The sequence below is a fragment of the Penicillium maclennaniae genome, assembly GCF_028827695.1.
Source record: "Penicillium maclennaniae strain IBT 15551 chromosome Unknown utg000002l:1.0-2354659.0:1.0-2356205.0, whole genome shotgun sequence".
NCBI classification, from domain to species: Eukaryota; Fungi; Ascomycota; class Eurotiomycetes; order Eurotiales; family Aspergillaceae; genus Penicillium; species Penicillium maclennaniae.
The window spans coordinates 387,520-411,236 of NW_026623214.1; the positions used below are offsets into that span (position 1 = coordinate 387,520).

Below are 23,717 nucleotides of genomic sequence, written 5' to 3' on the forward strand. Positions count from 1 at the left end.
GTATCGTGCCTGTGGCATTGCACAGTGACTGGTTGAGAACGATTGCATGGCATCATATGTTCCCTATGAAAATACGGAGAACTTATCACCGAGACTGGATGCCAAGGGCGGACTGAGCTCGATATCAGGCGATGATAGAATCAGAAGCTAAGTACCGGGGCCAATAAAAGAAGCCTCGTGGGCACGTTCCTGACAGACACACTGTCATTGCATGAGAAACGGGTTTTTATCGTCAGTTCACAGCTTGGCGCCAAGATCTTGGAGGTCTTGGTCCGCTCGGCGGACAGCACTGCTCGCTCGGCTGTGGTTCCGCTATCGGTCTAGAATACGCATATGATGGCTTCGGGCGCGGCAAGCGACCATCTTTTCTTTTGCCACTTTCCGAATCACCATTATTCTGACTTATTTCTCGGGCACTATCAATTTGACATTGCTCGGAGTCACTTTCCATTGAATTCGACTTCATTGAAGACGGGCTTTCCTGGGTTTTCTGGGTCAATGATTTCTAATCCGGGTAATGCAAAGGGTTTGAATAGTCATCTGAACAAGCAAATTAAGGATTGAGGATGGGCTCTCTTCATGCCATGGCCACATGATTAATCATATTCCAGATGGCCTCTGTAGGTCGCATTTGGCCCACTCGTATTCTACTCCTACTGGGCTAGAAGTGTCAGTGCGATGATCGCGCCACGACGGGCAATCCTTGAAAAAGACAAGAAGCGAAAAATTTGAACATCGTAAGATTCAGCTATCGAAGTCTAAACTAGTAGGCTATGCGTAGAAAGGGAACTATAACTATCAGTGAGCCGAAGAACCCGTACCCGAATTCTCAACTTGTTTATCGCCTGCCCTCCCTTTGCGCCCAGGCCTCCCAACGACTCCATTTATTTGATTTAGAGCTCTTGGCGCAAAACATGTGGGCACACATGAAATTAGATCTTGGCCGTGTCCAAAGGTACACGAACTCACTCGGAGTGTGAAACCGGCTTGAGAATGATGCCGTCAGAGGAGGTCTCTAAGCAAACTCTTAAGTTCTTCGCATTCTGATTCATAGTTCTCAGAGTTGGGTCCGACTCCATGAAGGGGCTATCTTCTGTAGATAAGTTGGAAAATAATTATGCCAAAGGAGAGGACTTCCAAGTGTACTGGTTTTTTGTCTTCATCACAGTGACAACCAGGGAGACTAAGACCAAGACCCAATAAAGTCACGGGAAGAGCCAGCCACTGCCATCTAACGTGAACAAAAGATTGATTTATCCAAGCTGTCCCTTCAACTTTTGAGTTACAGATCTTTGTCCGTGCATTGTTTGTGAGCGAAAGTGCCAAGGATTCGAATGTAGCTTCAATCTCCGTGAAAGTACCCGCGGTACCATAAAGGGCTTGTAATGGATCGTTCCACATTTGCCGGTAGGTACTCTGCGAAGCAGCGCTTCCATTAAGCAATGGAGGCAAAGAATTTTGCAAAGCCAGGCGACTGAATGGGTTGACTTCATAGACACAATTCTCGTAATCGTCACCCGGTTTTTGAATGTGTGTTTTATTGAAATAACAAGTACTTGGCGTCAAAACAAAAACCTCGAGCTCGTCGCGCTCTGATGATGTTGTCTTGGAGGAAGTTGAAACCATAGTGCGATTTTTTGAGAGCTGACCTTCTCGAACAACTGTTTCGTAAGTGTTGACGCAAAAGCAGAGTGTGCATAGGTACTTTATTATATCTCCGATTCACCGCGGTATTTGTGCCGACAGATATCAATGACAGGATGCCCGCGACGATTACAGCTTGGTGCTCGTTTTGATTAGACGAGGCTAGAGTGAATTGTATCCGTCATCTACTAGATCAGTCCTTGTCTCACCTCCTCATCACCCACACCACTACCATGACATCTTCCTGCAATAGTATTGCATACTCTTACACTTTCCACACGCGACTTAACACTTCAGAATCCTGGGGCATGATTCTCGAAGCCATCTGTACCGGCAGGAAAATATAGTTATGTCCGATAAGCATCATCTGTACAGCCTTGCCTCCTCATACAAACCCTATAGCCTCAGCAATTCACTCATGGCCTTTCATCTGACCTTTTCCTTATTTGCTTCACGAATAGGCAAGAAAAAATGCACTGCTCCGCCTAAAAAACTGCCGTGGCACCTCATCGCTAGACAGATTACTCAGATTAAATCTACGACATGCGCTGAGTCTACTCTCTATAATGTGATCCTAGTCCTTGAAGAGGAGGATAAGCTTCTCGTTTGCAATGAACTTGTTGGTGACCGTCGCAGGCTTGTACCATCGTTGACATTTTACATGGCTGAGAAGAGGAGGGGCGGTCGGCAACTTCTGCCATTGATGAGTTCTCAGGTTGCTTATAAACATCAAGCTCAATTTGAGCTTACCCAACGGCCGCTTCCCAGCCCGTCTCGCTGAAAGCTCAAGCCTAGCTCTAATACTATTATCTTCTCTTCTGAAAACACTGAATTTGACCATTCTAGTCACACTACAGTCAATATTTGTGAGAAATGCATCATATTTACACGAGGTAGGTTCAATCCCAGATGGTGGCCGCAACTTCGATAACAACATACTCGACTAAGATGCGCCATCATTCCCATCTCATGAATTTGCTCGGTCAACCTTGGATTCATCTAATTTCATAGAGGCAAGCAAACTTTTGGCGACATAAGTACTTCATGTCTTGTTTGCTGCAGTATAACACAAGATTATGATGGCATGAATAAGTAAGCTCAAAAGGAATCAGAACAGGAGAGCAGAGTTCAACTGTGGATCTGTGCGAGGAACAAGACATCGGGGGAACGAGAAAACAATCTAGGGCCTACAAAGGCCATCGAGGGAGGATCAAAAGCCTGGTCCTCGGAAGAACCGGGAATCCTCCAGCATGGAGAGAAGACCGACCAGGTCCAAGTCCTCGAGGATACCTGCAGGTCGGAGGCGCGGAGGGATGGGGCAATCTCCATCAGATCAACTCGAGACGATTCAGACCTCCCACCGCCCTGTTTCCCTGCAAAAGCCCTTCACTAGTATCAGTTTGAAGTGCGAAGGGCACAGTTTCAAAAAAGACATATTTATTCACCTGGATTGGGCGGTAAGGGCACTTCCTGCACCAAAATTTAAAAAAAAAAAAAAAAAAAAAACATACAACAGCAGGGATTCGCTGGTGGTCACCCACCCAACTACTAACCTGCCGGCGTGTGGCTTAAGTACGGCTGAGCGGACGGGAAGCCCTGTTCTCCACACCCTATGGTCGTATGTACTGTAAGTGAACGAAGGAATATTCATGATTCAATTTTAATTGAGATTCAACCGATTTACTTTTCAAAACGACGTGTGATAAAACCGGCGATTTGTAGGCTGCCAGTGCAAATAGAGCGGTCAGGGGAATGTAGGTCTCAGAGTTGTATGGAGTATGTTCGCAATTAAGGTAGTGAGGTAAGGTAAGGTGAAGTAAACGAAGCAGTAACAAAGAGAATTGTAATTATCTGAGGCCGGGAAGCCCTAAGCGGAGGGGACTATAGCGGCCAAAATCTATATCACTTTGGATTTGGCGACTTTATAGCTTCGCATAATCTCTTCACTTCCACAGTCCGTGCCTATGCATGTTCACATTTATTATCCAATATCCCCTTTCCCCTTATCCTCCTACCTATCTTACCTGCCTCTTGTTTTTGAGTAGGTGACGTTTGATTCTCAAGACAATTAAAGCAAAAACATAGATTAACCGTTGTTGCCTGAGGCCCAGGCGCTGCGATGATGACCCTGAACTGAGAACTCGATCGCTGGTACTAAACCTCTTTGGGGTGTCGTCCTTCCTTCTCTACTTCTACTTCATTTGCTTCTTTTTTATCTGCTTCTAATTACTCCGCTTCCATTCTCTTCTTATTTTCTTCTTATTCTCTGCTTCTTCTCTTCTTCTTCTCTTCTAATCTCTTTTTATTCACTTCTTCTTCTCTTCTTCTACTTTTCACTCTGGCACATACCCTTTCTCGTAGCATCAGGGACTTTCGGTCATTCACTGGTGTCTATCTACCTCCCAATCCTTTTCTCACTTTGCGTCAGTGAGATTCTCATTCTTGCTGACATTCATTCAGCTCACAAGTGTCTTCTCTCCTCACAGCAGTGAATTTTCCGTGTTTCACTGACTCCCATTCACTTTACTCTTATCTTCCTTCTTTTCTTCAGCGACTCCGATATGTCAACGACGGCTCTTCTCACCCGCTCTAACTCGCGGGGCTCCAACTTCGAGCTCGCCTACGCTTCTCCTATTGTTTCTCGGACTGTTCTCAACGAAATGGGAGCAGACATGGTCAGTTTGCAGCGCCACAATAGCAAGAAGAACCTTCCCAGAGCCTTGAACGACGAGGCGGGAAAGCCTGGCACCGACGGCCGAAAGCGACGATCACTCGGAAGCAGTGACGACGAGGGGAAAATTGCAGAAGATGGGTTTTCGAATGAAGATCTTCGAGTTGGGGGGGCCCTACCTCTGCTCCATCCCACTCTCCTCAAAATTTCTCCCCGAGACAAATCCACTTCATGCGTTGCTGGAGCATAAAGTCTCCGGAGAACAGACGATCTACGATCGTGTCTACAAGATACTCCGCAACAGAAACATCAGTCTTATCGAAGCTGGGCCCTGGGATCACCCAGTCACACTTTCTTTACGGCAGTCGAGATTCAACCCAGAGCCCGAGCCTGTCCCGACTATCGTAGTCCTAGCCACGCGTCACGTCGTGGATGACCTCTGGCTCCAGACTGCTCGCCAAATTTACTTTTTACTGCGGTATGAGAATTTCGCGCAAGTCTCCGTGGAGATCGTCGACCCCCAGGCCCTCAATCCACCGAAAACACTCCCAGTCCTGAAGTCAGACCCCATGTTCAATAAGTGGGATTCTGTACTTGATCGCATCCTGAGAGATGTCGACCTGACCGACATGAAACTTATCGGGTGTTACAGACGCGGTAGAAATTCTGGCAACGAAAACCCTGTCACAGTTCTAGTCATCGCAGACATCAACAGCAAGAAAGATTGGCGAAGAACAAGGGATAGAATTGCGGGTATTTTAAAGCGCTCAAACCTACCTATGGTCGCGGTTGAGATTGTCAAAGACAGAACCTTGCCTCTTGCGGATTTCCGCAAAGGAAGTGGGTTCCAAGAGGAGCTCTTAAAAAGTAAAGCGATGGCTGGAGGGCCTATCGCTCACAGCAGCAACGATGCGGGATCTGGAACACTTGGTGGGTTCATCGAGCTTCAGCACCCAGCAACACTGAAGTGGCACTGCTTCGCCTTGACATGTTTTCATGTTATCAATCCATGCGATAAGGATCTCACAGGCCAGGAGCGTGCAGGTGAGCTTCATTCGAGATAAACTCTCTGGGGGAACAAATACTAATTAAGTTGACAGCTGTCCTGAATTGGCGAAGTCGTGGTCTCTCCATGTCCAATAGAGATTCAAGCATGTCACAGCAGTATCTCAAAATAAGCCATCCAAGTCGGCACGCCAAACAAGAGCAGATCAAGAAGCATCAAGAATTTATCGATTACCAGAAGCTCAATCCGCTCTACCAACACGGGCTGGTCTTGAAAAATAATGATCTGTTCGACACCGAGCTGACGGAGCCCAAGAAAATGGCTTGGCAGAAACTTCACTCCGCTGTCATGAACCATGAGAAGAAAATCAATGACATCCAGGGATTCTTTCAGAATTCTGGCAATAGCCTTGGATGTGTCAGGCTTGCGTCAGGGTTCAGATCAAAGAAGCTCCATACGCTCGATGACAAAAGTCATCCGACTAATCTTGATTGGGCGCTTATCATGGTGGACGTTAAGAAACGAAGCCCCTCTAATGAGGTAAGTAACCTGCCCTCATAGTCCCGAGATCATTAAGATCAGCCTTCTTGCAGACTCACAATTTATAGCTCGAGGGCGATCTAGCTCTTAAGGAAATCGCTTCGTCAGAAGTACTCTCTCGCCTTAGTGATGAGGAATTATCCACTTGGCTCGAATTCCAAGGGTATCGGTCTGGGCGCAATACGGTCATGTATAATGGGCTTAAAATAGCCAAAATTGACAATGGACAGCACACTCTGAAATACAGCATCACTCAGGCTACCGGAGGTCATGCGGCGATGGCCGGTGATTCAGGAAGCCTGCTGTGTACACCTAATGGCGAGGTGGTCGGTATGATTATCGCTGGGCTCGACCACAATCTCATCGCCTGGTTCACCCGAATCGATGATCTCATCAAAGATATCAAGAAAAAGAGTGGTGCAAAAGATATCCGTATGTGGGGTACCTAATTTGCTTGTCATTCAATGTCACCAAACCTACTGCATTTAACGCTGATCATCTTGGGGTAGAAGTAAATACCCACCGAAATAAAAGTTTTTGGGCGTTAAGGAAAGCCCGAAAGCTAAGCTCCGCTGGTATGAATCACGCTTATAAAGAATAAACAGCTCCATTGCAACCCTCACAAAATATACTCCATGAGTTGCATAACTAATCGTCGGCACCCAATACTTCTCGCATTGGCAATTCAATCCACTTATGGTATTCCAGGGGAAGAACTGCGGCGATAGCTTTTACAATCTTCGCTGGAATAGGCTCATTCCACCAGAACTTGGGGGCGTTCTGAAATAATACAGAGAAATGAGCGAAAATGATAAGCGCCGCTGGTCGTCATTGCTCCAGGAGCTCCACAAACCCAAAGAGAATTTCAAATAGCCATCCAAACGACAAACTGAGGGAGTTTGAACTTTTGGCCCCGTGGGAAGTGTAGTTTTTCAGCCACTGGAGATCGTTCGGAACACCATTGACAGCTACCTTAGGAGCGTTTGCCTTATCCTCCAATACCAAATTAAATGCCTCCACCAGGATATCTGTACCAGTGATCGTCCGGTGCCTCGCACAATGCTAAAATCGCCGATCAGGGCAAAATACAGCCTAGCGCAAGCAAGTCAGCATGCAGAAAGTGCTCAGTTAAACCAGACGATGTGGAGGGTGACACAAGCTAGTGTGTTCCACTTTACTCGTTTCGTAGAAAGTCAAACTAGGTTCCATGGGACGGGATATGTAGCGAATAGGTTAAAGCGTGCAGAGGTGGCTGGAGTGGGGTTTCTTGGCTTGCATACTTAGGACGCCTAGAGCTTAAGAGTGCATGGGAATGCAGAAGTTTCATGGGCGGTATTGTCTGTGCGACTCCGCAACAATTTCTTAATTGGGACGAATACGATAAGTCTAAACTTGAAAGAGAACAAGACTGATTGGCAAATGGGATTCATGAAAATACGGTCAAAATTGAGCCCACTTATATTAATGTCTTTCCCCGCCAGGGCTCTTACGCGGATCCCCTGTTATCTTTCACCATGAACCTTCTCTTGCTGCTGACGTTAACATTCGGGATCGCTGCCCTGTATGTTCTTCTTGACACGAGGCGGAAAAAGGCCTGTGGGCCATTGCCACCAGGGCCTTCGCCGCTGCCTGTCGTCGGCAACATCAAGGATCTCCCGCCAAAGGGAGAACAAGATTGGGTACACTGGCTGAAGCACAAATCTGGCTATGGTGAGTCTACCAATTCCCTCATTTTCTTGTCGCGCCGTTTCGAATTGCTAGCATATTCGCAGGTCCGATCAGCTCGATCACGGTACTGGGACAAACGATCGTGATTGTGAATGACTCCAAAATCGCACTAGATTTGCTGGTCAAGAGATCTTCAATTTACTCTTCTCGACCCAGGATGACCTTCGCGTCAGAGATGTAAGTTGGAAGCTCGTGCAAAATAAAATGACATTACTTATATTTCCCCTCGTCACTAGGGTAGGATGGGAAGATGGTCTCGCATTCCAAGGCTATACCGACCGGTTCCGCGCTTATCGCAAAGCAATTCAACCGAGTTTTGGCTCGGAGTCGGCAGTTACACAGTTTAATGCCTTGCAAGATGTGGAAGCTCGACGATTCCTCTTTCGTGTGCTGAAAGATCCCGCGAATCTTTTGCAGCATATTCAGACGTAAGCTACACTCAAATCGAAGAGTTTGAAAGTGACGAATTTCTAATTTTGTTCAACATAGTGAGGCTGGAGCAGTGATTCTCAATATTGCCTACGGTTACCGAGTTGAGCCTTTCGGTCGGGATCATTTGGTTCACATCACTAATGAAGCCATGGACGAATTCGGTCAGGCTTCAGTACCGGGAGCATGGATGGTGGATTTGATTCCCGCCCGTATGTCTTTGTGATTTCTCGTCACAAAGAGAAAAAACGCCTTGGCTGATGATCACAGTGAAATATGTCCCCAGCTGGTTCCCAGGCGCTGGCTTCAAGCGAACCGCAAATCTTTGGAGAGAACATCTCGGACGCATTGCTGACCGACCCTATGATTTTGTGAAACAACAGATTGAACATAGAAAATCCAAGCCATCGTACCTCGGCAAAATCCTTCAGGCTGGGTTCCCCGAGTCAGGATCCGAGAAAGAGCTAGTTGCGAAATGGACTGCCGCGTCACTTTACACTGGCGGTGCGGACACCGTGAGTTGCTTTTGTTCTTCAATTTGACCCCATGAAGAAATTGATACTAACTCAACTAGACTGTCTCTTCTATCAACTGCTTCTACCTTGCCATGGCGCTGTTCCCTGACGTCCAGCGCAAAGCCCAAGAGGAAATTGACCGTGTGCTTGGACCAAATACGCTTCCCAGCATAGAACATCGCGGGAACTTGCCATATGTCAACGCTATGGTAAAGGAAGTTTTACGATGGCATCCAGTCGCGCCAATGGGTCTTCCACACATGTCGACAGCAGATGACACCTACGGAAAATACTTCATCCCGAAGGGATCGATTATTCTCGCCAACATCTGGTATGTTCCTCAAATAGGAAATTCGCCCACCCCCCATCAATATTCGAATCTAATAACGTAAAGGGCCACGATGCACGATCCTGAGGTGTACCCCGACCCCATGGCATTCCAGCCCGAGCGATATCTCGGCGAAACACCCGCGCCAGACCCTCACGCGCTCGTCTTCGGATTCGGACGCCGCGTGTGTCCTGGTCGATTCTTAGCTGACAATACACTTTTCCTGAGCGTGGCTCAGTCACTTGCTGCATTCAATATCAGCAGAGCTCGGCAAGGTGGCGTGGAGGTTACGATCCCGCAATTCGAACCTGGAGTCATTAGCCATGCCTCGCCTTTCCAGTGTGATATTGAGCCGCGAAGCTCGGAGATCGAAGCTCTCATCTTGTCAGTGGAGCAAGAACATCCTTGGGAGGAAAGTGATGCGGCAGAATTGCAAAAAGTTGGATATTGATGAGTCCTCTACACTTACTACAAAAGTCGTGATAGACGGGACGGTCAAGTGATTTTCAAGCAGGCAAGCCCAAACGCCTTGTCATTATTTCATATCTCTAAAACGCAATATGAACTATAAATTTATCCACTTAATCACTGTCCAGAACAATGACCTCTGCCTCGACCTCACCAATACTCTCCACACGGAGCGCATCACCAGCATTCACACCAGTGACGAAAGCACCATCACCCTCCTCCAAGATGGCATCTTCACTGCCGTTAAGCTTAATCCTCATCTTACCCTGCTTGGTCATAGGCAGATGGATATAAACATTGCGCTTCTTTTTCGAGTTGACGACATCTCCTGCGCCAACATTCCACTTGAAAGTAGAGTTAGGCTCGATGATACCTGCACCCATCACAAAGTCCGCGTGAATAGGAATGGTATTGGGAATCTTAGGCGTAGCAGCTTCTTCCTGCGCCGGAGTAGCCTCAGGGCCCGCAGCAAGAGGCGACAAGATAGGCACGAAAGCCTTGCGCTTGTCCTCCTCACTAAAAGTCATAGTGTGATACTGAGGCTTGAGTCCCTGCTTCCAAGGCAAAGCCCAAATCTGAAGGAAATGCACCGGCTTTGTAGACTCATTCTGCTCGGAGTGAGCGATTCCTTGTCTTGACGTCAGCATTGATCTATTAGTACGAGGATAAGAAGAGAAACTTACCGGTTCCACCAGTAGTGAATTGGACGTCGCCCCGCTTCATACGAAAGAAGTCCTTGCCCTGTGCGCCTTCAGAGCCCTTCTTGATCATGCTGTCGCGGTGCGTCAGCTCGCCGCTCAGGATGTAGCTGAAGATCTCGGCGTCGCGGTGGGGGTGAGTTGGGAAGCCATTCCGTGCTGAGACGCGGTCTTCATTGAGGACTCGAAGACTTCCAAAATTTTGGAAGCGGTGGTCATAATAGTTGGCGAAGCTGAAGGTGTGGAAGGATTTGAGCCAGCCGCCGTGTTCGGCATATCCGCGCTCGCTGGAGCGGCGGAGAACGATCTTGGCGTGGGAAAGTGGGTTTGTCATTGCTGTGTTGTTGCTGTCTTTCGTGTGGCTGAGAATCGCAGAAGTCTGAAGATCAAAGTATGACAATTTATTCTTGGGTTTTCTCTGAATTGCAGGAAGATTGGGGGTTTATATAGCCTGGGATCTAAAATCTTGAATGGTTGGAGAAGATTATGCGATTATTATCGATGGATCATGAATGTCACGCTTTGCCTGTTTAGGCTTAGCGTGCTGATGCACTGCTGACTTTCTTTTTCTAAGCAGCAAAATACGCCCTGCGATTGGTGAATTTTCCAGAATGGATACGGACGCCTCTTTCTAAGAATATTCCTAGCTTTAGATTCCCAAGATTCCGCTACAGATCAGTCGTGCTGATTGAAACTTGACTGGACTAGGTTTTCTTCCTATTTAAGCTACTTCTGTAAATCTGGAGATGATAGAACTTGCGTATTATATTTCATTGCCGACGGTCCCTTCCGAAAGACAATTTTAACGGGCGTGAGAAAGGGCATACATAACAGAGAAACTTCCTATTTGTATGTGAATTGCGCCAGCCGTTCATACACTACTGATATGCTTATACACATTCGAAATTTGTAAGACCACAAGCATTGATAAACTTACATCCTATGCAACAGTGGCCAACTTGCTGCGAACAGGCATATTTTCATCCATGCCAGGCTCGGGGAATCCAGAAATATCGACACCCTTACGGAAGAGCAAGCAATGAGTCGATCCACCAAAGTGGAACATACCAATCTGATCACCCTTTTTGACATGATCGCCTTCCTTGACAGTGATATCACAGGTCGAGACCTCCGCCATGCCAACACCAATGAATGCCATCAGGCCAATAGCAGGCTCATCTGCTTCAATAAAGATCAAGGCACGCGTAGCAGTCGCAGTAATATACGACTGCGAGATAGTCTGGCCTTCAGGACGAATATCTTCAGTTCGAGCAGTCGGGTTTCCAACGCCTTCGAACAACGGCTCGGAATAGTACGTGCCTTCAACCACATAGGCTTTAACCACTTTTCCGGTAACGGGCGCATGCCAGCGGTGATAGCTCAATGCACTGAGGAAAGCCTGGTAGATAGTTCCACCCACAAATTGCTCAGCCAGAGGGTCATGTCCAAGCATATCAAGAACAGAGTAAGGCTGACTCTTGATCCAGAATCGATCGCGAGCCTTGACATTGTGAGCGACCCTATACGGCTTAGACTCGCAAGCGTTGGCGATAACGCGGCCGTTGTCAGGCTCCGCGACCGGGCGCATGCCGTCACGCCACAGTCGTGTGAAGAAATCGTCCCAGGACTTGAAACCATAGTGTGGTGCTGACGGGTCACACTGGAACATATCATGGAACTCGAGGTTCCCAGCGGCCGATGGGCCAATCTTTGCAACGGTCGTCAGGTCGTGGTATCCAGTCTCGCCGAACCATCCCAGAGAAGATGAATTCAAGACTTCAGCGGAAGCTGGAGAACGCAAGTATTCACCCCACGCATTGAGGACCTTCTTGAGCATTGCGTTGATTTCGGGGTCCAGGAATGCTGCGTAACCACTTGGCGTACCCATAGGCCAGTCCAAGACGGCATTGATAGGCAGACCAACTAGGCCGACGCGGTGAGCTTTGTCGGTCCATGAGGGTGCGGTGGTGAGGAGGTGATTGAGGACGCGGAGGAAGTGGTGGTAGTCACGAATCTCGGGATGACCAGTCGGATCTGTGTGGTAGGGCTTCTTGCGAGGGACTTCTCTGAGCATGCCTTCGATGAGCGCATAGACTCGGGTATTACTTTCAATCAAGTCTTGGAACTCTTTCAGCACTGGGTGCAGAGTATGTTCTTTGCTATCGACATGCTTGATGATACCGCCCAGCCATTCCTGGTGGGCAGAATAGTCTGGATGCATCCAGCCTCCAATTCTGATAGATTGAATGTTAGAATATTGCGAGCAGTTTCATTTTGCAATTGATGCTTACTTGTGGAGGTGGTGGGAATCATCATTCTTGAAAGACATCTTTGATGATGGCTTCTATTCTTGTAGATTTGGGGTTGAGCGATGATACTAGTGTCTGGAAGTAGCGAAGAGACCTCTAGGTATCTTCAACGTCTTCTGTAATAGGTTAAATTGGGGAAATGAGAAAGCTTGACAGTGACAATCCTCTTGGCAGCACTTGGCAGCAGATCGAATTATGTATCAGGATTGATACCTTGCGTCATTGTGACGCGCGGGGATTCAGTAGAGCAAAAGCGCCTAAGTTTCGGGTACTGCAGCCACTGAATACGAAAATAGCAAGGTTTGTCCAGGTACGACCACGACCACGTTTCACTACGGTCAAGTCAGTTGCTGATGATCTACTTGCCGGCCTTGGAACTAGTGGCACAAGAAATGAAGATTTTAACTTCTCATCAAAAGCATCAATTGATCGAATGGTCGTAACTGCGATCGTCAATTGCCAATTTTCGCCTGTAGGAGAAATCTGGGGACTCGCCGAATATCCGGCTGATGATGTCATAGGGCACCACAACCTGATTTGTTACATAACCTCCTCAGATCAGGATATTCTTAGCTGCGGGGTTGTTCTAAAATGAGCCAGAGAACTTGATGCTCGCCGTGACGGGCTTTTGCATTGCAAGCTTCTTGATCTTGAGAATGAAAGTACCAGTGGAATGACGGACACATTCGACAGAATTTTACAATCTATCATGAAACATGGATGCGAGACGATTATATCCCCAGCTTGTCATTAGCACATCTGCGCACAATCATTCCTATGATCACGCATAATCCGCATTCAAGATCACTTAAATATCTTTGAAAAATTCAATCAAGGCATTCTCAATAATAGGTTGCTTGTACTGTATTTTCCTAGTCGCCAGCACCGTCGACAACACGACTCTCCACATACAACACTTTCAATGCAACTCTAAACAGGGCAGTTACGCTAACCTGAGATCATGCAGCAGCTGTCCAGACACCTGAAAGAGGGCACCGGTGCCTTTTTATAAAAAACAGGAGGTTTGCGCTGACCTGTAAGTCAAAAGAAATTTTTGAACTGGTCAGTAGTATTCTACTCTGACATTCCGCCTATGCATTCTATGCTCGAGTGTACCTTTCGCTTATATAGTACGGCACATGCTTGACAGTCGGCCGTTGAAGATGCCCAGATCAAGAGTTCGCGGTAAAAATTGGGAGGGGTATGAAATCAAAGGAGTGGAACCAAACGTGGGTTGGTTTAAACCTATCCGGTGCCAAGCCCCAGGGGTGTTGCGTTAGGAGTGCTACGCGACTATACCATACTGAATTCAATGAGGTACTGTCTGCAAGGAATCGAGCTTGACATTGAGGTTCTCCTCAAGTTTCATCACGATTATTTCATCACTCGCCACATTCGACACTTCATTCTACCCTTTACTCACCAGTGCTCTCAAATGCGTATCTAGGTGGGAGGGCAAACAAATCTGAGCTTCCTCATCTCGGAAGTTACCGTAAATATACAGAGCGACGTCTGCAGGCCGTGCGGCTTTCGTTGTTCCGTACGACCATTGCTGTCCAACATGAACCTGGTCCCCTTTCATAGCTAGTAACATTCACAGGTGAGAGGGTCTTGCATTTGAGGAACCGAGTCAAGTCAGCATCTGTCGCGGGAGTCTGATTGATGGCTAGTTAAAAAACACCCAGGTGTTCTGGACGGCATCCGCCCTATGCTTACTGATTTGAATTCTGTACCAAATTTCCAAGCGGCATGCGGCTTTTAAAGTGAGCTGGCGGACGGTCTGCATAACTTGTGCTGGTTGCCAGGCTCATTGAGATTCATCCACAGCAGGGCCTTTCCCCTTTTCATTTGTCTACCTTCTAGGGTGACGCTCCTTGTGGTGTACTGGGTACATACATGTGGGACTGTGGGCCGGCAGGCATGTGATAGTACTTCAGCTGAGCATGCAAATGTTAAGTATACACGGATTTATAGAGTGGACATGTTAGCGACCTCTACATAATTCAGCACACAGTAACATGTGTAGCTGGTCTCGAAAGAATGAAAACAATTTGTTCTGCAGATCGACCAATCGGACGCGATGGAGAAGTCGGAACCACTCGCGGGTAAGGAAGGTTAACCGCCGATCAGACCATCGGAAGATCGCTGGTTTCGCTGAACCTTGACAAAATTTGTTTTGAGAAAGTGGACAAAAAGACCACGAGCCAGGCACGGCACTCAAAGCCGAAAAGCTACTCTTACAAAGGTAGGTTGAGTGTCTCGCTCTGTTAAAATACAACGGCTTCTAGAACAAATGGACCTTGAAAGATCCCGACCTCCCGTGCAACGTAGCCCCATTGATGAGCAGCTGCCTAGCCCAGTAGGGATACACCGATCGTAAAGCAACATGATGGATAGTATCTGTGTTGACAATGCCGTTCGCTGTTCCTATGAGCGACTTTTTGCGCCCTGCTCGTCATTACTGTGATGAAATGCATGATGAAATGCATGATGGAAACCCGAACTGCCTCATTGGGGTATGTATCAGTGGGCAGAGCAAATCCACACTCGTAGTACCTGACGAGTGCAGGAGACACCGTATCGATCATCATCCATCATGATTCGACGCCTGTTCGGTGGACATCCCGAGGATCTACCGACGGTCGATCGCCCGGTCACCCAACGGGGAAATAGTGGCGGTCCATTTGCATTTTGCACGAACCACCCGCCCGACTCAAAGACTATCTGAGGCTCAAATGAGCAACAGTATAGAATACGGTCATCCTTTTCTTTGAAATCATGGACTAGAATAGAACATGGCGTTTTTATTCCAGCGCAATGGAGAACCCGATCGAGCATGGCTTGCCGGTCGATTTAGCCCGGTGGGGCCGAACCAAGGCATGCCGACTCGGCGTCGGACAAAGCAGGGTCGGGACCTACTCGGGACCTTTTCGGTGTTATCAACACCTCAACAAGCCCCGATAAACTGCGGTCTTTGACCGAGACTGGCTTTTGCTTTGCTAGGTGGCGCCCTCATTGGCGCCTACAATTCGCCAGCATTTTCGTGGTCCACAAAAATTCATGCGACTGAGGCTGGTTTTGTATCGGGCCATATCCGTATTCGGGCAAGCACAACAGCTCTGGATGACGATGAGGCACCGGCTACTCCCAGCCACGAAGCCACCGGGATGAACTGACTCCAGAAATGCTGGGGTAGTTGTGCCTTCATAGTAATTGTATATGGACTTTAGGCTTTGGTTTGAAGATCTAAGAGGCCACAGCAGCCAGTATACAAAGCGCTATGTGCGGTGTGAAATGCTTCCTCTCGACCTCCACTTGAAAAGTCAGGCTGATCAAATGAGACGGCCAGGAACACGTTGAGAAGACTGGAGCCGGACCAGACTAACCCCCATGCCTTGAGACCGGAGACCCATAGCTCCGTAGTCCCCATACTCGCAAGCCCGAAGATTTGCGGATGACGACAGGCCCTGAGCCTGTGCCTCATTTATATGGAATGGGGTTCTCCCATATTGTCAGATTCTTCTTCAAGGTTTCTTGTTTTTTTTTTTCTTGGCCCCTTCCACCTCCCATCACATGTTCATAATGAAGTCGAAACAACAACAACAAGAGCCTATTATGGCTTCTCACGCTGAGAATACTTCAGAAGCCTCTATCGCTCACCAGGAGAGCCAACAAAAGGGTTGGATCATTGGCGGCAAATATCGTGAATCATTATACGAAGCCGAGCACAACCAGGAACTTGACAGCCAGCTCCTCCAAGAGGTGGACTTTGACCTTCCTCTTACGGTTACCAAGCCCACCCAACATGACGGACAGAACTTGATCGTCTTGGAATTCGCCGAGGGCGACAAGGAGAATCCTTTCAACTGGAACTCCAAATATAAGGCTTTCATCAGTTTGCTGCTCTGCCTGATGACCTTGTTCATTGGTCTCGCCACAACAGCCTACAGCTCTGGAATTTCACGGATGGTGGATGATCTTGGTGTCTCGACTGAACTGGGACAATTGGGTCTTTTCACCTTCAACTTCACCTGTGCTCTTGCACCTCTTTTCTTAGCACCTTTCTGTGAGCTGGCTGGCCGGCGGGTTGTCTATGTCGGTGCTTATGTCTGCTTCGCTCTCATGTTCATCGGTCTTTCCCTGGGCAAGAACATTGCCACCATTCTCGTCTGTCGTGCTCTGCTCGGTCTGTTCGGTTGTGTCGGTACTATCCTTGTCGGTGGTACCTTCGGTGACATGTACACCCCGGCACACCGTGCCATCCCTATGGCTTCCTTCTCATTCATCGCCATCTTCGGTACCGTCGCTGCTCCCATATACGCCGGCTTCATTGACCAGGCTCTGGGCTGGCGTTGGGTTGAGGGTATTCAGGGTCTTGCAAACATCCCTCTTGTCATTGTCATTGCCATTTTCCTCCGTGAGACCCGTGGAGGTGTGACTCTCAAGAAGCGCGCAAAGATGATTCGGGAGTCCACCGGTGACGACCGCTTCGTCACCCACAACGACCTGGAAGCCCCCGGTATCAAGAAGATGCTTCACAATTCATCCGTCAAGGCCATTAAGATGTTGTTCACCGAGCCCGTCGTGTTCGCCTTTGGTCTTTGGATCAGTTTCGCCTGGTTCCTGACCTTCCTCTTCCTCTCTGTCATTCCAATTACCTACCAGGAAAAGAAGGGCTGGGGTGAGGGCGTCTCTGGCTTGCCCTACATCGCTCTGTGTATCGGTACCACCCTGGGCTTCGGTCTGAACTTCCTTCAGATCAGGAAGTACAAATCTGTCATCAACGACCCCAACCAGGAGTCCCGCCCCCGAGGCCCGTCTTTACGGTGCCATGTGCGGCGCCGTCTGGCTGCCCGTCGGTCTGTTCATCTACAGCTTCACCCAGTACAAGGACCTCTTCTGGTTCGGCCCTGTTGTCGGCCTTGTCCTCATTGGCCTCGGCATCTTCTTCATCTTCGAGTCATGCTACAGTTATACTGCTGACTGCTACGGCGACAATGCTTCTTCTGCTATTGCCGGTCAGGGTTTCATGCGTAACACCCTCGGTGCCGTGTCGCCCTTGTTTGCATCCCAATTCTTCCACAACATGGGCAGCCAATGGGCTGGTTTGCTATTGGCTCTCATTGCTACCCTTCTCACCATTATCCCTTATGCCTTGTTCAAGTACGGACCTGCTCTGCGAGCTCGGTCCAGACTTGCTAGCACTATTCTCAGTACTCAGGTCGCGTAAGGTTTTGCATGATTGGAATGGTCGACACGAGTAAGTGTACCAAGTTATAGAACCAATTCTGTACATTGACCGAGTTGATCTCGGCGGCATAAGTGCCATGCATAAATAGCGATGATATAGATTACCGCAAAGATCCCAATTCAACGTAGCGCTATGCTGCCTGCATGCCTGAGGCACAGACAGAGGCACACTCCAATTTTTAGGGAAAAGGAATGAAAAGGCGGTCGGCGGCCCCCGACTGAAGAACCTTCAACCCGGCAAAACTGAAGCGGTCAGCCGCGCCTATCCCCATCTGAGAAATTTTCCTCCGCAAAATTCATCCACCTCATACCCATCCATTTATTTCCGCTGTCTACACGGCTGTGATCCTTTGCGTGAGCCATATCTTATCTCAAAGATCCGGTTTCTGAACATCTCTAAAAATGGCCGAAGACGCTTCCGCTGGTGAGTCCTCTACCCTTCGCACCATGGAAGAACCAAGCTAACCAACATCTCAGCCTGGCCCATCGCCGATGAGACCCTCGCCCAGTCCCTGCTTGACCTTGTCCAGCAGGCCAGCCACTACCGCCAGCTGAAGAAGGGTGCCAACGAGACCACCAAGACCCTCAACCGCGGTACCTCCGAGATTGTCATCCTGGCCGCCGATACCACCCCTCTGCCCATCATTCTGCACTTGCCCCTGCTGTGCGAGGACAAGAACGTTCCCTACGTCTACGTCCCCAGCAAGATGGCTCTCGGCCGTGCCACCGGTGTCTCCCGCCCCGTGATCGCTTGCAGCATCACCACCAACGAGGCTTCCGACCTGACTGCCACCATCCGCAACTTGAAGAACCAGGTTGAGCGCCTGATGATCTAAGCTCGAGGCTTGAGATTGTATTGTATCGATATGGAGTGGAGCATTTGCTTGCGTAATGCCTTTAGGGTGTGTTGCGCTTGTGTCTCCGCTGTTTGCTGCCGAAGTCTTTAGCTAGATTTTCTCAGTCCATGGGATGCAATATCAGACTTTTTGAGAATTGCTTTTCTCTTTGTAGATATATCTTTCGGCCCAATTACGACTGCCCGGTCAATGTAGCGTGATCTCGTGGCTGTGATCAGCGGCTTAGCGAATAAGCAACCCAACGCCGCCGATCTGCACGGAAAAATATCATCCAAAGCCGGGGTTACTGTTGCATCGGCCGTGGCTCCAGCGGGGAATCATACTTTGGCTAGGAAGAACTCATAGCTTGGTGCAAGATGTCCCGACCAGAACGGCAGTGTGCTCAAGCCCTCACGACTAAGCTACGATCGACAAGCTTCGTGGCAGCAGGTCTCAAAAAACCACCCAAATCATGTAGTAGTGCCATCCCATGTACTGTTCAATTCCGTGAATGGAGTACATCGGACTAAATAAACCGCCTACCAAGAAGAGCTTCAATCAACGCACTCTACACCTGCCGAGCACCCAACCCGATACAATTCAGGGAGTTTCTAAGTAGCAGTTAGAGAAAGATGGAGACAAGACTTAGCGCCCGCCAAGGAAACGGCGGACCGAACCCATAGACACACGGAACGCACGGGTCGTACTAGGTGTGCCGATCAATCAACACCAGACACTTCTTCGGGCCCTCTTTAATCCTCCAATCTCAACCTTCTTCTAAGACATTTTCCAATTGCCGGACGCCCCGCCGGAGCGATTGTGGTCTGCCGACGCGCGGCGTGACGAGGGAGTTCGTGTGTTTCTCTTCGACTTGGGGCTTGAGAGGATTGGCATGGTCTCACCCCGGAGTTTCGAGTCTCTACGCTAAGAAATTGGGATATAATAACCATTCCCATGTCAAACGGGGTTTTTGTTCCTGTTCTTTTCTTTCTTTAATCCACTTATTCTCTTCTCTTCTCTTCTCTTTTATTTGTATATTTTCACCATGTTCTTTTCTCTTCTAGCAATCGGCCTGGCGCCATTGCTCGCAAGTGCTCAACTTTCCGGCACTGTAGGCCCAACGACCAGCTACGCAACTAAAGCCGCCTCCAAGATCTGCTCCGTTCTGGACTACGGCGGTGTAGCCGACAACTCAACCGATATTGGTCCCGCTATCACCTCCGCATGGGCGGCCTGCAAGACCAACGGTGTAGTCTACATCCCATCCGGTGACTACGCCCTCGACACCTGGGTCACTCTGACCGGCGGCAGCAGCACGGCAATCCGCATAGACGGAATCATCTACCGTACTGGTACCGATGGAGGGAACATGATTTTCATCGAGCATACTACCGACTTTGAACTGTTCAGTTCGACCTCGGAGGGCGCCGTGCAGGGCTGGGGGTATGAATTCCATCGCGAGGGATCACTGAGTGGACCGCGCATACTGCGAATGTATGAGGTAACGGATTTTTCGGTTCACGATCTTGCGCTCGTGGATGCGCCGGCTTTCCACTTTTCGATGGATACTTGTGAGAATGGAGAGGTTTATAACATGGCTATTCGTGGTGGTAACTCAGGTGGTTTGGATGGTATTGATGTCTGGTCGACTAACATCTGGGTTCACGATGTCATGGTCACCAACAAGGATGAGTGTGTTACTGTCAAGGTCAGTATAGCGTTTCGATACATGAGTTACCAGCTAACTCCCCGCAGAGTCCATCCAAGAACATCCTTGTAGAGAACATCTACTGCAACTGGAGCGGTGGCTGTGCCATGGGCTCGCTGGGAGCTGACACGGATATTTCTGATGTCGTCTACCGTAATGTCTACACCTGGTCTTCGAATCAGATGTACATGGTCAAGAGCAACGGCGGCTCCGGCACTGTCTCCAACCTCCTGCTCGAGAACTTCATCGGTATGTACCCTGCTCACTCCAACAGAATCACAAACACAAATTAAACAGACCAGGTCACGGCAACGCCTACTCCCTCGACATTGACCAAGCCTGGTCCAGCATGAGCACCGTCGCCGGCGACGGTGTCCAACTCAATAACATCACAATCAGCAACTGGAAAGGCACTGAAGCCAATGGTGCCCAGCGCGGCCCCATCAAGGTGAACTGTGCCAGCGGAGCCCCATGTACCGAGGTCACGATCGAGGACTTTGCTATGTGGACTGAGGAAGGTGATTCGCAGTGGTACTCGTGCGAGAACGCGTATGGCGACGGCGCGTGCCTCGACTCCGGCAACGACTACACCACGTACACGACCTCCATGACTGTGACTGCTGCTCCATCGGGATACTCGGCTGCGACTATGGCGTCGGATCTGGCGACTGCGTTTGGAACGGATATGCCCATTCCGATTCCCGCGATTCCCACATCATTCTACCCTGGTGCGACTCCTTATAGCTCGCTGGCTAGTGCGCAGTCGACTTCTGCTTAGATAGTGTATTGATGGATTTGAGCCGGGTGTTCTATTTGTTAGATATCGTGATACTTGAACATGTCATGTGTCTTGCGTCGGAACTGACGTCATGTGACATCCCGCCTCTTTTTGTTTATCCCTTCGAACTTCCCCAGACAGTAAATAGCAATTACACAGCATCCCTTGTCAGCACCGTTTTCAAGACGAGCACATACCTAATTAAGCACCTATCGAAGTGTGGGGACTCGATACAGTGCTGGACCCTGGTTCCCCACGATCCCCATCCTGACGCGGCGGGAGGCGTCGATCACGCCATTAACGAGCGCCAAACAAACACACCCGATACACCACCATAGAGTTTGTCGCACGCCTTACCAATCGCATCATCTACCACAGTCCACTAATGCACTATCGCGACATTGATCGCGCAAGCGCCCCCATTGCAACCCCATGAATTCGCAAGCATATAACATGGAGGCCGAATCATCTCTCCCCCTCCTCCCCCTCAAAGATCAAGATCACCACGATCACGATCCCAACATGTCTGTTCCGAAATCCCCAGACCAAACAGCGGCCGATGACCTAGGTAGCCCGGTTACCAGCCCCGACGCTCGATACCGGGCCAAGGCGGAAGTCTTGAACTGCGCGATCCAAGAGATCGGTATGGGCCGGTACCAGTGGCAGCTATTCATCGTGATCGGATTCGGCTGGGCAAGCGATAACCTCTGGCCGATTATCACATCGCTGATTCTGCCTCCGATATCCTACGAATTCTCCGTCTCGCGTCCTGCGTTGCTCACGCTGGCGCAGAATATCGGATTACTAATCGGTGCGATATTCTGGGGGTTCGGATGTGATGTATTTGGACGTCGGTGGGCGTTTAATCTCACGATTGGAATCACTGCAGTATTTGGTCTTGCTGCGGCGGCATCGCCTGGATTCGGAGCAATTTGTGCATTGGCGGCGTTGTGGTCGATTGGCGTTGGAGGCAATTTGCCTGTAGATTCGGCGATTTTCCTGGAGTTTCTGCCTGGCTCGCATCAGTACCTTCTGACTGTTTTGTCGGTGGATTGGGCTTTTGCACAGTTGCTGGCCAATTTGGTGGCGTGGCCTTTGCTTGGGAACTTGTCTTGTGCAGGGAGGAGGGATGTACCAAGGCGAGGAATATGGGGTGGAGGTACTTTCTCGTTGCAATGGGTGGGTTGGCTATGGCTATGTTTGTAGGACGATTTATGTTCTTCACTATCTATGAGTCGCCGAAGTATCTTATGGGAAAGGGAAGGAACGTGGAGGCTGTCAAGGTTGTGCATGAAGTTGCGAGGAGGAACGGGAGGGCTTCCTCGTTGACACTGGATGACCTGAATGATATTGACCAGGGAAGTCGGGGGTTGACCGCTGCCGATATCGTCCGCCAGAGATTGGAGAAGCTGAGCTTGGATCACGTTCGCGCACTGTTCGATACGCCTCAGCGGGCCTATTCCACGACTCTGATTATTCTCGTGTGGGCCTTTGTCGGACTGGGATTCCCGCTCTACAACGCGTTCCTGCCATACATCCAACAGTCACGCGGTGCAGAGTTTGGCGACGGGTCCACATACATCACCTACCGAAACTCACTAATCATCGCTGTGATGGGGATACCCGGCTGCCTCCTCGGTGCTTTCCTCGTTGAGCTACCCAGATTCGGACGAAAGGGCGCTCTCTCCAGTTCAACTGCACTTACTGGAGTCTTCTTGCTTTTATCCACGCGAGCCACCACATCCAACGCTCTTTTGGGATGGAACTGCGCTTATAATTTCATGAGCACTCTCATGTACTCCGTATTGTACGCCTACACACCCGAGATCTTCCTCACTAAAGACCGCGGCACGGGCAACGCATTGACTGCATCCGCCAATCGAATCTTTGGCATCATGGCACCCGTCATCGCCATGTTTGCGAACCTTGAAACCGCTGTTCCAGTCTATGTCAGTGGGGTATTGTTCCTGGGGGCGGCTATCCTAGTCCTCTTGATGCCCTACGAGTCCCGAGGCCAAGCAAGTCTCTAATCGATCTGAACTCTCGATCTGGCAAACAATCACAATCAAATCAGGCAATGAGCCTCGATCTTTCCATAGACATAGAAAGAGAGGAGTCACCTAATTCACCCATACTATGTCCGTTATCGTACCCCAATAGTGTAGCACCTACGGCGTAGAGCCCAGACCTACGCCCCACCCATTTAATATAAAACACTTTATCAACCCCGTCACGATCCACCGTCCACAGTGAATGACATCATTTCCTTCCCAAAGAAACCCATACCGCAGCTCGGACGTCATGCACGAAATCATCTCGATCACATACAGTTCAGCCCCTCATCAATATAAGCAAGTTCAATCATCAAACCGGACGCCGCATCGCCACGACGCCACCTCCGCGATCAGCAGAGAACAACTACCCAATTAGCACGACTGTGCCACAGTGATGAGATCAACGTCGTGGATACGTACGTCAGAACACAGAGAATGGGTCCATTCGGTGGCTGGTGCTAAGGATGACAGGTGAATTGTGGAATATGATTCGACGGTACGGTGGACGGGGTGCGTACTTCATATGACAGTGTGGCGCGTGTCACTTGGGTCGCACTCATTAGATCATTGCTAGAACCGGTTTTGTTGTTTGCTGGGGTAGAGAGTATTTAAGGAATGGTGCTTTTGCTACGTCGAGTTTCACTTCATCTTCAAAATACTGTCCATCCTCATTCTTGATCTTGAACTTCCAAAAACTTCCAACCTGATCTACCTGTCAAGTCTCGCTTGACAAATACAAACAACCACACCATCTA

At 49.2% G+C, this 23,717-nt stretch overlaps 8 protein-coding genes across 8 annotated transcripts; 6 read left to right on the plus strand and 2 right to left on the minus strand.

Annotated features, from left to right (window-relative positions):
- Positions 1–4,205: 4,205 nt before the first annotated feature.
- Positions 4,206–6,310, plus strand: N7477_001372 (uncharacterized protein; the record flags this gene model as incomplete). Its single annotated transcript, XM_056963035.1, has 4 exons — positions 4,206–4,478; positions 4,534–5,359; positions 5,416–5,861; positions 5,930–6,310. 4 exons carry the CDS (start codon positions 4,206–4,208, stop codon positions 6,308–6,310), a joined length of 1,926 nt encoding a protein of 641 aa, XP_056825954.1.
- Positions 6,311–7,375: 1,065 nt separating this feature from the next.
- On the plus strand, positions 7,376–9,312 carry N7477_001373 (cytochrome P450; the record flags this gene model as incomplete). The annotated part of the gene is made up of 7 exons (XM_056963036.1): positions 7,376–7,571; positions 7,634–7,766; positions 7,826–8,017; positions 8,079–8,230; positions 8,289–8,533; positions 8,593–8,864; positions 8,928–9,312. 7 exons carry the CDS (start codon positions 7,376–7,378, stop codon positions 9,310–9,312), a joined length of 1,575 nt encoding a protein of 524 aa, XP_056825955.1.
- Positions 9,313–9,442: 130 nt separating this feature from the next.
- N7477_001374 (pirin family protein) lies at positions 9,443–10,361 on the minus strand (the record flags this gene model as incomplete). The annotated part of the gene is made up of 2 exons (XM_056963037.1): positions 9,443–9,957; positions 10,013–10,361. The coding sequence occupies 2 exons, from the start codon at positions 10,359–10,361 to the stop codon at positions 9,443–9,445; spliced, it is 864 nt and encodes a 287-aa protein (XP_056825956.1).
- A 606-nt stretch (positions 10,362–10,967) lies between these two features.
- On the minus strand, positions 10,968–12,356 carry N7477_001375 (uncharacterized protein; the record flags this gene model as incomplete). The annotated part of the gene is made up of 2 exons (XM_056963038.1): positions 10,968–12,261; positions 12,319–12,356. 2 exons carry the CDS (start codon positions 12,354–12,356, stop codon positions 10,968–10,970), a joined length of 1,332 nt encoding a protein of 443 aa, XP_056825957.1.
- Positions 12,357–15,918: 3,562 nt separating this feature from the next.
- Positions 15,919–17,566, plus strand: N7477_001376 (uncharacterized protein; the record flags this gene model as incomplete). Its single annotated transcript, XM_056963039.1, has 2 exons — positions 15,919–17,102; positions 17,134–17,566. The coding sequence occupies 2 exons, from the start codon at positions 15,919–15,921 to the stop codon at positions 17,564–17,566; spliced, it is 1,617 nt and encodes a 538-aa protein (XP_056825958.1).
- A 422-nt stretch (positions 17,567–17,988) lies between these two features.
- On the plus strand, positions 17,989–18,422 carry N7477_001377 (uncharacterized protein; the record flags this gene model as incomplete). The annotated part of the gene is made up of 2 exons (XM_056963040.1): positions 17,989–18,010; positions 18,064–18,422. 2 exons carry the CDS (start codon positions 17,989–17,991, stop codon positions 18,420–18,422), a joined length of 381 nt encoding a protein of 126 aa, XP_056825959.1.
- Positions 18,423–19,467: 1,045 nt separating this feature from the next.
- Positions 19,468–20,908, plus strand: rhgB (putative extracellular rhamnogalacturonase; the record flags this gene model as incomplete). The annotated part of the gene is made up of 3 exons (XM_056963041.1): positions 19,468–20,130; positions 20,178–20,379; positions 20,433–20,908. 3 exons carry the CDS (start codon positions 19,468–19,470, stop codon positions 20,906–20,908), a joined length of 1,341 nt encoding a protein of 446 aa, XP_056825960.1.
- A 432-nt stretch (positions 20,909–21,340) lies between these two features.
- N7477_001379 (putative sugar transporter) lies at positions 21,341–22,938 on the plus strand (the record flags this gene model as incomplete). The annotated part of the gene is made up of 2 exons (XM_056963042.1): positions 21,341–22,067; positions 22,115–22,938. 2 exons carry the CDS (start codon positions 21,341–21,343, stop codon positions 22,936–22,938), a joined length of 1,551 nt encoding a protein of 516 aa, XP_056825961.1.
- Between the last annotated feature and the right edge of the window lie 779 nt (positions 22,939–23,717).